General features: G+C 39.0%; 1 protein-coding gene across 1 annotated transcript in view; it reads right to left on the bottom strand.

The window, feature by feature from the left end:
* Positions 1-18,279, bottom strand: part of PMS1 (PMS1 homolog 1, mismatch repair system component) — a gene marked incomplete at its 3' end in the record, with an annotated part of 67,308 nt that overhangs the window by 26,494 nt on the left and 22,535 nt on the right. The window contains exon 4 of the mRNA XM_084240998.1: positions 5,387-5,550. Within this exon, the coding sequence (XP_084097124.1) occupies positions 5,387-5,550 (164 nt within the window). The remainder of the gene's footprint in view (positions 1-5,386; positions 5,551-18,279) is intronic.

Raw genomic sequence — 18,279 nt, 5'->3', positions numbered from 1 at the left:
GAAGTCTTGCCTGGCCATTTTAGTCTGAAGTAATTTTTTCGTTTTCTTAAATCCCATAGCATTTACAGATATCATTTGACAACCATTCAACAATGTTTTCATTATTCTTTTCATTAATTTAAATGTTTATACACTTTCACATCTTACCTCCTAACTTGTACTGTGAGCTCTTACAGAGTAAGCCATACAATAATATTCCATAGAACCTACTCAAAAACTGTTTCTAGTAGGTGTGAAGAAAAGGAGAATGAATGAAGCATTAAAAATTAAGAGAGATCTAGACTTCAGTTCTAAACTTCAGTTGCTATATCAACATCAATATTATGCAATCCCTTCCAATCCTTGGATCTCATAAGGTAAAATGGGAGGGGTAGGAACAAAAACACTCTACTAAAAATTTCGAGGCAGGGCAAAAAAGATTTTCAGTGGTTCCTTTCAACTTGTAAAGATGTGGGATGCTTCTACCTCCTATTATTTTATGACTTGATATGAATCATTTCATTAGAACTGCTAAGTTACAGAAATTTAAATTGTAAAGAAAGAAATCAAAGTGCTAAAGCTGTATGTAGACATCCTTAAAATCAAAGTTTTAGAGTTGAAAGGGTCTTAGAAATCATCTGATCAACTTTTATTGGCCTACACTCAAAAAGTCAGATTTTGTAAAAGACTCAGGTAATTACTGATCAGAAGAGATGTCTACTGTGTTGGAATAGAGAAATGTATCAGGATAAAGAGTAAGCGAGCATATAAAATGTATTTGGTTAGAGGACCTGTAAAAGAATAATTATATGGTTCTACTTAGTTAAATTAAGAGAAATATATTAAACTGTGAATATTGGTGACTGTCAAGTGTTTCCCCACATTGCTGTAGTCATAGAAAATCTTTATATATTTCTTTTACATAGTCATTTATATATTACCTTTATACAGTCCTAATGAACACGTGTCAGTTACATAGATTCCAGCAAAGGAAATAGACTAGAATAGTATGTATACTATGTATACAAGGGACCCTATAATCTGTAAAAATATAACAGGTTACTAGGAAATATGAAAGGATGATGTCTCAAAAATGGTTTTGCTTCATGAATTAGTATTATGAGGAGTGTGAAAACGGTCAGAGTGGTCAAAAATTATGCTTTATAAATTTATGTTTTTTGATTTTAGCACTACCTAATTTGTTTTGTATTCTGCTATGTACTAAGTGAGAATTATAGGGAAGAGAAACAAATAAGATGCAGTTCTTCATCCCACAAAAAGCTGTTGAGAAGGGGAGATAGAATGCAAATCATTGCCGACAATACAAAAATGACACAATAGGAATATGTAGAAAATGCTACGAAAAACTTCAGAACTAAATCTTGATGGAAGACAGAAGACTTCATACTTTAATAGTATGGATAAATATCAAAATCAAATCAACTACACTAAAATTTTACTTATATATATGTCTCATCTTTTGTATGGAATTCTTAACAGAAGTTAGGTGAAAGTAAAACAATACAAAAAAGAAAACATGAGAACTATTTAAAATTTTTTAGTTATCAGTAGTTTATAAGGAAAAAAAAACAACAAAAATCCCCAAATAACCCAACCGACCAATAAATCATGACTGATAATGTTCCAAGCAAACCTTAAACTATATCAGAAGGGATTTACACCTCTAATAATTCTTTAAAAAGAGCAAAAAGAAAACCCATCCAAACTTTAAAAGGTGGCACTGGAAGAATAATTTCTATATAAGGAAGCCAGATTTGAATCACAATCCTGAATTAGAAGGTCTATTTGACTATATTGTCTTCATACCATAGCTGGGACATGGGAGAAAAACCTGGAGATGACCCTGTCACACTATTTCAATCCTGGGTCAAAGATTTTTCCTTGATTCCTCATAGACAGCTGAAACAAATCTGAGATATTCAAAATATATGAGTAAAAGGTTAAAAGATACAAGGAGAAAGAAATGAACAAACCTAATATCATGTATGTAGGAAATAGATTATAAAATACCACTTATTTATTTTCAGCTCCATAATCCAATAAATGTGCCCATTATTTCTGATTCCTGGTCAACCATACCCCTGTGCTTCCCTCCAATCTTCACCCATCACCACAAAACTATACCCTCCTACAGACCAGAAAAGTTAATAGAGGGAGCCACCACACTCACTACCAAATCTCTATAGCAAGTTTTCCAGATTTTGGCTTAGTCCCTGTTTCTATTTAGAAACAGGATATTCAACTCTTCAAAGCTGTGTAATAATTCTTCCAGATCACAAAAATAAATAAAAGAGATCCCAGGGCCTCCTCGGTGACGCAAGGGGTTAAGTACTGCACTATGAAGCAATCCGAAGCCTCTGCAGCACGAGTTCAATCCCCAGTCGGTGGACTGAATCCCCAGTGTCAATCACCAGTGTTCAATCGCCAGTGTCTAGCCAGCTGCTCCCCTCAGCAGTGTATTTCCCTCCGTCTGCCTATTCTGTTCCCCACTCTGTCTCAGGTGGATCCTCTCACCACCCCCCACCCCGCATCTCTGGCCTGTACCCCAGCTCTTGTATGCATAAATAAATAAATCTTAAAATAAAATAAAAAAGAAGTATGTGCTTTATGTTAAAAAAAGAAGAGAGAGAGATCCCAGAAGTTTACAGTGACATGACCTGCAGATGGGTTAGGAGGGGGAGAAATTTCTTAAAATATTTTTCTTTCTTTTCTAATAACTAAACACTCTTGTGTCAATGATATCCAATTCAGCTTTTGCAATAGCAGTGGGACTCTATCAAGATAAAATTCAGTTCCAACCAATTTTTAAAAGCACACATGATATTTCAGAAAAAGTAAGATAATTACAAGTTAGTATCAAGTACAAATATTATCCTTTATTTAAAATCACACATTTAACATATGTCCTGAAGTAACAGTCTGCCAAATAATTCATGTACATATGAAATAATCTAAGAAAACTAAGTTGGTTTCAGGTATTATCACATTGGGTGAAAAAAAAAAACCTAATTCTGGGAAATAAGTACTTTATAAATGAAAGCATATACATCAGGACCTCAAAGGATTTCAGTTATCACAACTAATGCTGAAAACTATAGTGTTTGTCCAATAAATGGCTCTAGCATTTCTCCAAATAATACCAACTTTAAATAAACTCACTGAATTCACTTGTAAATTATTTCCCTTTGGCTGTCTCATTATTCAATATGCTTTCAAGGAACATGGTGATGAAAGAAGAAAAATACCTCTTTCTAACATAACCATACTGGCAAGAACATCAACATTATCAGTATTCAAAGAATGTCTTGGCAGGTTAAACCTTCATAAAAGAAGGAACACTATCTAATCCAAGATGTCAAAATAGCAATAGTACTTCTCATATTATGTGCAATTTGATTGTTTCTAATGCAGAAAAAAATATCTACAAAAAGAAAAGATGCCAATAGTTATGGTTAAATGTTAAGTAAAGACAAAAAAGTTCTTCAAAAAAGCACATAAAGAATGATAAAAGCATGGTTAAAAGAAAAAGGCTAACAGCAGAGTAGGACTCAATGGTCAAAGAGATTTATGATAATGTGCCATCATAATTTTGGGAGATTTAACAGTACAATTAAACAGCATGTTTAAAAATAAAGTAGAGAAATAATTTGTACTAAGAGAAAAAAGTTTAAAGGTACACTGCTTGTTTTAATTCAGTCCATGATTTCCTCGGGTAGTCATAACTAATACTTAATTTTATTATAAGATATTTAATAATCTTACATTACTTTCACGATATAACACTTCCAACATACCCTGCTAGATTTGACAGCTTCTGAAATTACTGAAAGCTATAAGGAGTATGTGTTTGTTCAATATAAGTTCAGATATGGGGGCCTTCCAAGAATTAAAAAAATGCAGTGTATTACATTCCATTCTAAAAAGAAAATGCGTACACTGATGATCTTGAAGATATATCTCGATATTTGGCTTTAAATACTCATTTCTATTACAAATAGCAATAATCTTGTTCTGTTCTTTAATTACATACTCTTACTCAAAACTTGTTAGTTGTACTAACTTTTCTGTCATAAATATGTAATTCCTACCTTCATATTTTCCATTTCCCATATGCTTTCCCTTCCTGATCATTGCTTCTTCTGCCCTTAATCTTTTCTCAACTTGAGCACATTTAACTTTTAATTACTAAATGACCTTTGGTATTAACAATATCAGGATGAGTCTCCATCCATCAAAACTGCAAGAAATCAAAGCATGGTAGAGCTGGAAAGGATCTCAAGGTATCATTTGGTTGAACTTTATGCCAGGAGGAACAGGTGGCTGATGATTCTAAATATCTTTCTTTCTCTTTTATTTTTTAAGCTTTTGATCATAATGCTCTACCACAGTTTGGTTTTATGCTGAACCTTCTCAATAACAAGTAAAAATGCATGAAGTAAAAAGAAAAATAAAGGGCTATGACATCAGCACTATTACATACTATACACTATGAAACAATTCCTTTGATCACTCTGACCTTCACATTCAGATAGAAATAATGCTTACTCAGTTACTGCACATGCTCTGAACATTGGAGAAAAACTATACAAATGCACTGTTGCAGTAAAATGAGTAGAGAACAAAGTAGAAAGTAAAGAACACTGCAACAATTTACTAGCTGTGCAATAGTGAGCAAAATATTAAACTTCTGAGTTCCTTTCAGAGAACAACTACAAAACTGATATAACATCTACTTCACTCAGTTATTGCTATGGATTTCAATGGTTTATGTACCTACACTAAGTCTCAGCATTGCGTAGGGCTTCAACAGATGTTAACTCCCCATCAGGTCTTCATACTTCTGTGTGGGTCTGCTTTCCTTCCATTAAGTATTTCAAGATGCACATGTAGAATTTTATTAAAAAAAAAAACAAAAAAGAATAATCTGAAAATACCTAAGCCTTTCTTTTCCCTAAAATTCATCCTGCAACAGCCAAAAAAAAAAAAAAAAAAATCCCTTTAGCCCTGTTTTGAAAAATGAAAAGGAGGTACATTTCTTTCAAAATAAAAAAGGGGGGATAAAAACCTCTTTTAAAGAAGAAACAGACTAGAGGTGAAAATGTTACTAAACTGTGGACTCCTTAAAGGAAAAGAACATGTCATACTGATTTTTATATTTCTTGAATAGAATAGTTTGTTGGTGATATCACTGCTCCAAGAAATTAAGAAATCAAATGTTCAATCAGATTTCACATGGATATTAATGAATTTCAGATGTCCTTTATATAATAAAGATAAAACTAAACAAATGTTAACAAATTTTAGATTTTAATATTTCATTGATTTAAATAAAACACACTACACCTTTATTATATATCAAAAACCATAAAAGTACAATAATGCTTACCTTGTTATGTACAAACATAATCCTCAAGTCAGGTTTAAGTATACCATAGCTTATGAGGAGATCTTGGACCTTTTTTAATTCATCTTTACATTTTTTAGCAGTTGAGTAAAACTGCTTTCTTACAGGTAGATTCTTAAACAATCTTAAAGCTGTTACAGTTGTACCTGTTGGTAGATAAGAGGTCATATGTATAGATGTGGAAGGAACTTCACAGATTTTCAAGTCCATATATCATCGGTAATTACCCCCCCTCCATCACTGAAGACCAGTCCACCTCCCAACTCTGAGAACCCAAAAAAACCTTGAATTTGCAAACTGTTCTGATCTGCTACTCTTCTATTTGTAATACAACTATATAGTTTGAGCTCTTCTATGTGGTCTTAACAAGAAAAATCTTATTTCTACCATTGCAGAGAAACATGGGTTTACCAGAATATGGTATCTTAATAAATATATCAGTATTCAAACCACCTGCGGATGAAGCTTACTCTGTACTTTAGTGGTTCAAGGCTACACAGCACATGTGATAAATATTTCCCTATATTTTTTTTTACTATTTAATATGCTTTGTTGAAAACATTTTCTCACTATATTTAAATTAAAATGATTTGCAGCTTTTTTTTAATTTTATTTTTATATATTCCCCATACAATTGCAAGCCCCCATTCTGACCCCAATCCCTCCCCTCCCCAGCCCCCTCAGCCCTCACGGAGTGTCTCTGGTTCATAGTTGTTTGTTGATTATGATTTTCACCTTCTTATAGTTATTCATTTTCCTGGTCCCTTATTTAGGTTTTCTAGATTCCTGCTATGAGTGAGACCATCCGGTATTTTTCTTTTTCTGTCTGGCTTATTTCGCATGATTCCTTCCAGCGCCATCCATGTTGCTGCAAAATGCATGTGTTTATCTTTTTTGAATGCTGAGTAATATTCCATGGTGATTTGCAGTTTTTAATCTGAAACTGATCTGGCATTAAGATTTAACAGCCTTGTGGCCCAGAGGGTTTAGGTGCCACCCATTACTAATTTCCCAATGCTCTTAAAGCACATTAGCCATGTTCTCCTCCACTGGAAATCCTTGTGGCAACTAAGGGGCTTCATTGTTATCAAATGTTTAACTACTTTCAGTTATGCATTCACTGAAGGGATATTCTTATGAACTTGAGGAGTATGTACTTTTTCTAATCCAAGCATCTTTATTACAAATTTTTCCACATATGGATGTGTTTTTGTACTTCTTATTCTATAACAGAGTAGCCTAAGAGGGTGCAGTGGATCCCGATCATAGTTTTCATGATCTTCAGGTGAAGTCTGAAACACTTTATCTGGATTTCTTGACTTAGTAAACTTGTGATGAATCCAATCTGCACAAATGAGATACTCCATACCTCTTCTCAGTCTGGGCATCTCTGGAGTACTTAGTGCAAAATATCCCTGTTGTGCAGTGGTGACTGTTCTCCCTAGAGGCAACGACTGCTAAATGTTCAGGATGAACGTATACATCCAGGGGAAAGCTGAGTAGTACAAGGACCATCAAGAGCAATAGCACCAAAATGTCTTAACTGAAATTTTCTGAAGTGAAATTGCTAATTGCCTGATCTAATTTTCTTCATCATCTGAATAACAAATACTCAAAATATAGAATAATTTAAAAGGTATTCTTTAAGTTGTGAATTTGTCTACAAAATTGAAATTAAGGTATAACAATAATACTGCCTAAATATCACGGTAATAATTAGCTTTGGTTAAAAAAATGGGTGACTGGGACTGTATATTTTCTTATGAACATATACTGTTGTGCGGTAGCCCCTGCTGCTGAACGCCAATGACCTTACTGGAAAAGAGGGAGACTTTCACTCAAACACATAGTACATCTGAGTGAATAAGACCCCCTTCCCCTGTGCGCTGGACTGGACAGTCAATGACGGGTAAGATCAGGGGCAGACTAGAGAAGGCACTGGCTAGCCACATGTCTGCGACTCCTGACGACCTAAGAGACAGGCGCAGTCCCCGAGGGGCTTCATCATGATAAACTTTGGCGTTCACATCAAACAACGCCTACATGCCTATAAGCCTAATCTAGGCACTAAGCCCGCAGTAAAAACCCCTCCTTGGCATAAGAAAATGGCTGCTGCAGAGCGTCGCCTACAAACAAGCCTGATGGAATTACCTACAAAGCAGTTTAACCATTAACCAGATAGTCATTGTTTCTGAATAAGTAACAACTTAGCAACCTGTCTATAATTATACTATTTTTTCACTTACTTTACTTTTTCTTTATATGTGTGCAATCAGTTTCAGGAAATGCATAATAAAAAAAAATAGTGTGTGGCAATAGTAGTTTTAAAATAATCATAATATTTCTCACATGAGACAACACCACAAAAATTAAAATGCTTACATAGAGAATATATTGCTCGTGATCACTAAAAGTAAAAGGTAGCAGTAGTTAAATATTAATGCTTTCTGATAATTGTGGTTTTGGGAAACAAAACAAGAAAAGCTAGCTTAAAGAATACTGTTCTGTGTAATCAAAAATAATTGTGTAGATTCAGTACCTTGAGATTGTTTACTGTGCCATGCCATGAAACATCGATCACATGAACATGAATAATGAAGTATATGTCTTATGCATTACTAAGCATTTTATGCTGAGAAAGAATTAACTTGTATGAAATCATTCATTGTTAAAAAAGGTATAAAAGTGTATAATGATTTTGGGCAAATTACATTCAGATCTTCACTCTTGAAGTGTGTCTGTCTGTCATTTATGCGCCAAATCCTTGACCATCCTGCACGAGTTTCACATCCCTGGGACGGCCTTGCCAGTCTACCACTGCACTGGTCCGCGGCACTGTTGTTTTTTTTTAATTTTTTTTTTTTAAAGATTTATTTATTTATTTATATAAGCACTGGGTACAGTCAGAAGTGCAGGAGGGTGAGAGAATTCACCAGAGCTCGAGCGGGGAACACAACAGGCAGCCTGACGAAATACACTGCTGAGGGGAGCAGCGGCGCAGCAGGAGAGGTCTGTTGCACCGTGTGGGACCCTCGCCGGCGGCCAGGGATGGAACCGGGGCTGCAGAGGCTGCTGGCAGCTTCGCAGCCCAGCGCTCAACCACTGCGCCACCAGAGGAGGCCCTGAACATATACTGTTAAGTCTATGTTTTCAAATACTAAGGAACTTTTAAAACTACCAGTCACAGGTTCATTCAAATCAGTCTTCCCATGGGTATAGTCAGTTGAGAAACAATGCACTCAGAAGTCAAAAAATCAATTTAGAGTAGCGTTTCTCAACCATGGCACTATTACATTTGTTGTGCCATATTTCATTTCTCTTTATTTTTGCCAGACACTGAGCATTTAAAAAAAAAAAAAAGATACTAAGCAGATATTTCCCCCCAGAGGAGGCACTTCATTTCCCATGTCATAAAGCAGCCAGAGTAAAAAGCCTATCTCTTTAGTAGTATTACAGATAGCTGGGTTAGAGCTGAGTTGCCTGTGTTTAGTTCTAGCTCTCTTCTAGTTTCAAATGTCTTGAGCATTAAATCAGATCTGTCTTTGAGGAAGAATTTGGGAATTTAAGCACTCTAAGATTTTAAGGTCTTTTTTTTCTCTTTCCAGTCCAGTCCCAAATTTCTTCATCATTGCTTACTCAGCAAAAGTTTTGATAAGATTTGGTATATGAGGTGAATTAGCACCATGTTTGAGGATCCCATCTTCCAATCTGTCATGTCAGCTTACATGTAGCAACTAAAAGTTCAGCTGGTTTCTCCTAGGGTATAAAAAAATCAAAGAGCAGGCTTGCTCCTTTGTCTACCTATTCCTCTAAACTCAGTTAATGTTCCCAAGAATGCAAATGGCCACCAGTTTTCTTCTTGTCTAGGAAGGAGTCACTGTTCTCTTGAACAAAAGTTCATTCAAACTTCATGCCACAGATTTTCAATGGACTGTTTCAAAAATGCAAGTTTTCCCCTCATGACTATATACCAAAAGACATTTTCTTGAATTTAATATAGTCATTATTTTTCTCTTACTGAAAGGTTATATTCCTACGCCTTCTTACTTACCATCTTCAAACTTCAAGTTTCTGGAAAACCTGCTAATCTACCTCCAATCAGTTGGTGCCTTCATTTTTTTACTATCATTAATTACTTATATCGGTTCTCCACTAGACTGTGAAAAATAGACTGGCATCTAACTGTAGCTGTGGACAAATGGTGGAAAGAACGGCAAGCACCAATCAATAGAGCAAAATATAAATGTGTTTACAAAAGGAAAATATATGTTGATTTTAATATATGTTATGCATCAAAGACCAAATCTATATTGATGTTACTGTTTCAGTGGCCAAAAAAAAAAAAAATTGAGGATTACCAAAACAATCACAATTATATGTTTGAATAAAACTTAATAATGGAAAGGGGCGGAGCAAGATAGCGGCGAGGAGACGCTGCGAGTAAGACCTCCCATTAAAAAAAAGTTAATAGGGAAGAAAAGCGGCAGGTCCTAGTGAGACTCCCGAAGAAGAAAGTGGCCATAAAAGAGGACTAGAAGGGAGGAAAGCGCAGAACCCTGCTCCCCTCCCCCACCCACAGAGTCGGCACTCTCCGAACCAACAGAGAGGAGGAAAACAACAAACTAAAACGACCAACAAGAACAAACTACACATCAAGCGGGACTGTGAGTGGAAAGGAACTATTGCAGCCACCACACCCCGTAAACGGGAGCTGTGGAGAACCCTGCAGGATTCGCCGCGGTGGTGAGCGAACGAACGGCTCCCGGCGCCATTAGAGAACAAAGAGACTCTGGAGGAGACCTGCACACAGCCCCGGGCCGGCCGGTAAGCTTGCGTGGAAAAGCGGCGCGCGCGCTTGAAAAGCAAACTCGGATCGGGATCGCGGCTGCCCAGGTCCCCGCACCTGCGACCTAGGCTTGCAGGGAGACACGCAGAGGCCCTCACTGAGGTGAAAGTCCCTCACTGAGTAAGCAGGAACCAGGCGCCCAGGCACGGGAGCGGGTACAAAAGGCGCCATTCCCGCGCCACTGAACTGGGCTACAGCCCGCGTCCTGGACCTGAGGGCTTTGGAACTGAGACCCGGGGCACGAAGTTCGGGGTGTGGGTTCTCCACGACGGTAGGGCACAAGGCAGACACAGCACCCCAAAGCCGTTGAGGTTTACCCTACCATTCCCGCTCTGTTCCCTGTCCACGGGGTGGGGGGGGGCGAAAAACAGCCCCCCAAGGACAATAGGAGAGCTCTCTGGCGCCACCTAGCGACCAGAAAAAAAATTCACTAACACCCCATAGAACAGGGAAATTTCTTAAGACTGCTTGAAAAGGGCAGAAGGCTCCTGGAGGAGACAGTGGCCAGCTGGGAAGTTAGCCCACGCCAGGCCCCTTCCGACCAGCAGTCTGAGCCCACAGAGGGAACAGGCACCCACGGCCGGGGCAGACCGGGTGCACAGAAGAGTGTGCCTGAGACCGGATGCTCAGGGACTGAGTCCCGCGTTGCCATTTTAGAACAGGGACATTTCTTCAGTAAAGACTGCCTGAAACCAGCAGAAAGCTCCCCCAGAAGCCAGAGATGGCTCCTGGAGGAGCCAGAGGGGAGCGGAGAAGTTCACCCAAGATGCCAGCCAGTCCGAGCAACACAGTGTCCCAATGCATACGACAAATTAGAAAACAGACAGTAGGAGGAAAAGCGGCAGGTCCCAGTGAGAACTGGGACACGGAAGATAAACGGACGACTCCAGCAAACTGCCCGAAGAAGAAAGTTGCCATAAAAGAGGACGAGAAGGGAGGGAAGCGCAGAACCCTGCTCCCCTCCCCCGCCCACAGAGGCGGCACTCTCCGACCGGCAGAGAGGAGGAAAACAACAAACCAAAACGGCCAACAAGAAAAACGGACGCAGCAAGTGGGACTGTGAGTGGAAAGGAACTATTTCAGCCACCACACCCCATGAACGGGAGCTGAGGCGAACCCTGCAGGATCCGCCGCGGAGGTGAGCTCCAGGCGCCATTAAAGAGAGCCCCGCCCCCAGGAGGAGACCAGCACCAGCACACAGCCCCGGCCGCCCGGTAAGCTTGCGCGGGAAGTGGCGCGGATCCGGACCGGATCGCAGCTGCCCAGGTCCCCGCGCCTGCGACCTAGGCTTGCGGGGAGACGGCGGAGGCCCTCCCTGAGTGAGCAGGAACAAGGTGCCCAGGCAGGGGAGCGGGATTCAAAAGGCGCCATTCCCGCGCCACTGATCTGGGCTACAGCCCGCGTCCTGGAACTGAGGGCTTTGGAACTGAGACCCGGGCGGAGGCCCTCCCTGAGTGAGCAGGAACAAGGCGCCCAGGCAGGGGAGCGGGATTCAAAAGGCGCCATTCCAGCGCCACTGATCTGGGCTACAGCCCGCGTCCTGGAACTGAGGGCTTTGGAACTGAGACCCGGGGCACGAAATTAGGGGCGTGGGTTCCCCACGACGGTGGGGCACAAGGCAGACACAGCACCCCAAAGCCGTTGAGGTGTACCCTACCATCCCCGCTCTGCTCCCTGTCCCACGGGGTGGAAAATCAGCTCCCCAAGGGCTCTAGGAGAGATCTCTGGTGCCACCTAGCGACTTGACCCCAGCACAGGCTACTGAAGGAGCTAGTGGCCAGCTGGGGAGTTAGCCCACACCGGGCCCCTTCTGAACAAGTAGTCTGAGCCCACAGGGAGAGCGAGCACCCACAGCCGGGGCAGACCAGGCGCGCAGAAGAGTGTGCCTGAGACCAGAAGCGCAGGGAGTGTGTCCCACATCACCATTTTAGAACAGGGACATTTCTTCAGTAAAGACTACCTGCAGAAGGCTTCCTCAGGAGCCAGAGGTGAGCGGGGGAAGTTCGCCCACGCCAGACCCCCTCTGGCCTGCAGTCCAAGCCCAGAGGGGAGCAGGAACCCACCGCCGGGGCAGACCAGGCGCACAGGGGAGTGTGTCCCCACATCGGCATTTTAGAAGAGGGACCTTTCTCCAGTAAAGGCTGCTTGAAACTGACAGATGACTCCTGGAAGAACCAGAGGGGAACAGAGAAGCCCACCCAAGATGCCGGCAAGTCCCAACGACACAGTGTCCCAACGCATACGGCAAATTAGAAAACAGACAGTAGGGAGGAGAAGAACCACACGCAACCTAGCAACTCTCCAGAGAAAAAGCACACCACAAAAAGAAAGCCAGCCCCCAGATTGCAACGACAATAACTTGGAAGAATTTCTGAGCCTTCCAGAAAGAGAATTTAAAATTGCCGTGATTAAAAAACTGACAGAAGTCATAAAGGAAAACAATGATAAGGGAAAAATAATCAACGATCAGAAGAATGCAATTGAGTCCCTAGAGAGGGAAAACAATGGTCAGAAGAAAGAAATTGAGTCCCTAAAGAGGGAAGTAAAAGAAATGCAGGAGATCAAAGAATTAATGGAAGAACTAAAGAATTCTGGGAAAAGCAATGAAAGCAGAATAGATGAAATGGAAGAACGAATAAGTAATCTTGAAGACACAGAAATAAAAAGAACCAAAACAGAAAAGGAAAGAGAAGTACGAAGGAAAAAGAACGAAGAAAGACTTCGGGAACTATCTGACTCCATGAGGAAAGGAAATATAAGAGTTATAGGAATACCAGAAGGAGAGGAGAGAGATGTAGGAACAGAGAAAATATTCAAAGAGATAATTGAAGAGAACTTCCCAAATGTGAAGAAGGAGCTGAAAATTGATATACAAGAAGCAAGAAGAACACCAAACTTCCACGACGAAAGGAAAAATACAGCAAGACACATAATAGTAAAGCTCCCAAGAATCCAGGACAAGGAAAAAATAATGAAGCTGGCAAGAGGGAAGAAACAGATAACATTCAAAGGAAAACCAATCAGGCTGACATCAGACTTCTCCGAAGAAACACTACGGGCAAGGAGAGAGTGGAGGGACATAGTCAACAGACTCCAAGAAAACAGATGCCAACCAAGAATACTCTATCCCGCAAAGCTCTCCTTCCTCTTTGAAGAAAGAATATGGACCTTCCCAGACAAACAGAAACTCCGGAATTTCATTGCAACTAAACCCCCACTCCAAAAAATACTACAAGGAGTCCTAAAGCCAGAACCTCAGAGCGACGAATAACAATGAAAGAAGGCCAAAAAAAAAAAAAGTTATTAAAAGAATAAATAAATAAAATCAAAGGAAAGACAAACACAATGGCAAATACAGATGTTAACATATCAATAATAACTCTAAATGTAAATGGACTAAACTCTTCAATAAAAAGACACAGAGTTGCAGCCTGGATTAAGAAACAAAACCCAACCTTTTGCTGTCTCCAGGAAACACATTTAGCTACAAAAGATAAAAATAGGCTCAAAGTTAAAGGATGGAAAACAATCCTACAAGCAAATGGACCAAAAAAGAAAGCAGGAACAGCTATACTTATATCAGATAAAACAGATTTCAAACTCAAAAAGATAAAAAGAGACCCCAATGGTCACTACATTATGATCAAGGGGACAATACTTCAAGAAGAAATAACACTCATTAACATATACTCACCAAACGAAGGAGCACCAAAATATATCAGACAACTGTTGTCCTCTCTGAAAACAGACATCAGAGAAAACACATACGTAGTGGGAGACTTCAACACACCACTATCAACAATGGATAGATCAACAAGACAAAAAATAAGTAAAGAAACCAAAGCTCTAAATAAAGACCTAGAGCAATTGGGCTTAACAGACATCTATAGAACACTAAACCCCAAAAAAACGGAGTACACATTTTTCTCAAGCGCACACGGATCATTCTCCAGGATCGATCACATACTGGGGCACAAGACAAACATCAACAGATACACCAAGATTGAAATCATATCAACCATCTTTTCTGACCATGAAGGCATCAAACTAGAAATAAACCATAAAAAGAAGGCAAGGAACTTTCCTACCTCATGGAGATTAAAAACCACACTACTGGAAGACCATTGGACTAATGAGGAGATCAAAGAAGAAATTAAAAAATTTTTTGAATTGAACGACAAGGAGGACACCAATATCCTAAATGTATGGGATGCAGCAAAAGCAGTAATAAGAGGAAAATATATAGCAATAGAAGCTCACATCAAGAAACAAGAAAGAACGCAAAGAAACAACCTAATCTCGAAGCTCAAAGATCTAGAAAAAGAACAACAAAAAAACCCCAAAACCAGTAGAAGAAAAGAAATAATAAAAACCAAAGCAGAAATAAATGAAATTGAAACTAAAAAAACAATCCAAAAGATCAATGAAACCAAGAGCTGGTTCTTTGAAAAAATCAATAAAATAGACAAACCCCTAGCCAGGCTCACAAAGGAAAAAAGGGAGAAAGCACAAATAAACAGGATCATCAATGAAAGAGGAGAAATCACAACGGACACAGCAGAAATCAAAAGAATAATCAGTAACTACTATGAACAGTTATATGGAAACAAGTTTAACAATCTAGAGGAGATGGACAAATTCCTACAACTCTACAATCACCCAAAGCTAGATAAAGAAGAAATAGAACACCTAAACAGACCAATTACAAGCAGCGAAATTGAAATGGTAATCAAAAACCTCCCCAAAAACAAAAGCCCAGGACCTGATGGATTTACAAATGAATTCTACCAAACATTCAGAGACGAATTAGTGCCTATCCTTCACAAACTCTTCCAAAAAATTGAGAAGGAAGGGACAATACCAAACACGTTCTATGAAGCCAACATTACACTAATACCAAAACCGAACAAGGACAACACAAAAAAGGAAAACTACAGGCCAATCTCCCTAATGAACACTGATGCAAAAATCCTCAATAAAATTTTAGCTATCAGAATCCAACAATGTATCCATAAGATAATTCACCACAACCAAGTTGGATTCATTCCAGGGGCACAAGGATGGTTTAACATCCGAAAATCAATCAACGTTATCCAACACATCAACAAAAAGAAATATAAAAACCATATGATAATATCAATAGATGCTGAGAAAGCTTTCGACAAAGTGCAACACCCATTCATGATAAAAGCCCTTGAAATTCTTGGGATACAAGGAACATACCTCAACATCATAAAGGCCATCTATGACAAGCCAACAGCCAGTATCATTCTCAATGGTGAAAAGCTGAAAGCAATTCCATTAAGATCTGGAACAAGACAAGGATGTCCACTCTCACCACTGCTTTTAAATATAATACTGGAAGTCCTAGCCAGGGCAATAAGACAAGAGAAAGACATCCAAGGAATCCAAATAGGAAAAGAAGAAGTCAAACTATCACTATTTGCAGACGATATGATATTATACATAGAGAACCCCAAAAACTCCACAGAAAAGCTAATTCAACTCATCAATCAGTTCAGTAAAGTGGCAGGATACAAAATCAACACGCAAAAGTCAGTAGCCTTCCTATACACAAACAATAAATCTGAAGAAGAAGAAATCAAAAAGACCATCCCTTTTGTTATTGAAACAAAAAAAATCAAATATTTGGGAATAAATCTAACAAAAGAGGTAAAGGACCTATACAAAGAAAACTATAAAACACTGTTAAAAGAAATAGAAGAAGATACAAAGAAATGGAGAGACATCCCCTGCTCATGGATTGGAAGAATAAACATTATTAAAATGGCCATCCTTCCAAAAGCAATATACAGATTCAATGCTATTCCAATCAAAATTTCAATGTCATTCTTCAAAGAAATAGAACAATTATTGATGAAATTCATATGGAATCACAAAAAACCCCGAATAGCCAAAGCTCTCCTGAAAAAAAAAGAAGGGAATGGAGGCATCAGACTCCCAGACTTCAAACTATACTACAAAGCCATAATCATCAAAACTGCATGGTATTGGAACAAGAACAGACATACAGACCAATGGAATCGAATAGAAAATCCAGAAATAAACCCACAGATTTATGGTCAACTAATCTTTGACAAAGGAGCAAAGAATATGCATTGGAGCAAAGAAAGTTTGTTCAATAAATGGTGCTGGGAAAACTGGGTCGCTACATGCAAAAGAATGAAGCTTGACCACCACCTCACACCATACACAAAAATCAACTCAAAATGGATTAAAGAACTAGACATAAGACCTGAAACCATAAAATATATAGAAGGAAATATAGGCGAAACACTACGTGATTTGCACATCAAAGACATCTTTACAGACACATCACCCAAAGCAGTGATAGTGAAGGCAAAGATAAACAGCTGGGACTATATCAAATTAAAGAGCTTTTGCACAGCAAAAGAGACAATAACAAAAACAAAGAGAAACCCCACCAACTGGGAGAACATTTTTGCACCCAACACTAATGATAAAGGACTGATCACAAAAATCTGCAAAGAGCTGATGAGACTCAACAACAACAAAGAAAATAATCCAGTCAAAAAATGGGCAGAAGAGCTTAAAAGAAACTTCTCTGAAGAGGAAATGCAAATGGCCAACAGGCATATGAAAAAATGTTCAACATCACTTGTCATCAGGGAAATGCAAATCAAAACTACCATGAGATACCATCTTACACCAGTGAGAATGGCACATATTAAAAAAACTAGCAACAACAAATGTTGGCGAGGGTGTGGAGAAAAAGGAACTCTTCTGCACTGTTGGTGGGAGTGCAAACTGGTCCAACCACTGTGGAAAGCTGTGTGGAGATTTCTGGACCTACTAAACATAGAGCTTCCATATGACCCAGCAATTCCACTCCTAGGTATTTACCCAAAGGACACAGAAACATCAATTCCAAAGAACACCTGCACCCCTATGTTTATAGCAGCACTGTTTACAATAGCTAAGCTTTGGAAACAACCCAAATGCCCAAAAATAGATGACTGGATCAAGAAGATGTGGTACATATATACCATGGAATATTACTCAGCATTCAAAAAAGATAAACACATGCAATTTGCTGCAACATGGATGGCGCTGGAAGGGATCATGCTCAGCGAAATAAGCCAAAAAGAAAAAGAAAAATACCGGATGGTCTCACTCATAGCAGGAATCTAGAAAACTTAAATAAGGGACCAGGAAAATGAATAACTATAAGAAAGTAAAAATCAAAATCAACAAAAAACTATGAACCAGAGACACTTTTAGGGGGGCGGGGGCGGGAGGGGAGGGATTGGGGTCAGAATGGGGGGCTGCAATTGTATGGGGAATATAACAATAAAATTTATAAAAAAAAAAAAAAAAAAAAAAAAAAGAAAACAGACAGTAGGGAGTAGAAGAACCATACGCAACCTAACAACTCCTCAGGAAAAAAGCAAACCACAAAAAGAAAACCACCCCCCAGATTGCAATGACAGTAAATTGGAAGAACTTCTGAGCCTTCCAGAAAGAGAATTTAAAATTGCCATGATTAAAAACATGACAGAACTCATAAAGGAAAACAATGATCAGAAGAAGGAAATTGAGTCCCTAACGAGGGAAGCAAAAGAAACGCAGGAGATCAAAGAACTAATGGAGGAACTAAAGAACTCTCGGAAAAGCAATGAAAGCAGAATAGATGAAATGGAAGAACGAATAAGTACTCTTCTTCAAGAAATAAAAGAACCAAAACACAGAAATAAAAAGAAACACATACACAGAAATAAAAAGAACCAAAACAGAAAAGGAAAGAGAAGTACGAAGGAAAAAGACCGAAGAAAGACTTCGGGAACTATCTGACTCCATGAAGAAAGGAAATATAAGAGTTATAAGAATTCCAGAAGGAGAGGAGAGAGATGTAGGAACAGAGAAAATATTCCAGGAGATAATTGAAGAGAACTTCCCAAACGCGAAGAAGGAGCTGAAAATTGATGACAAGAAGCAAGAAGAACACCAAACTTCCACGACGAAAGGAAAAATACAGCAAGACACATAA

Source organism: Talpa europaea, assembly GCF_964194135.1.
Source record: "Talpa europaea genome assembly, chromosome: 1".
Lineage (NCBI taxonomy): Eukaryota > Metazoa > Chordata > Mammalia > Eulipotyphla > Talpidae > Talpa > Talpa europaea.
Note: the sequence above shows the minus strand (reverse complement) of the source record. Positions and strands in the feature narration are given on the sequence as shown.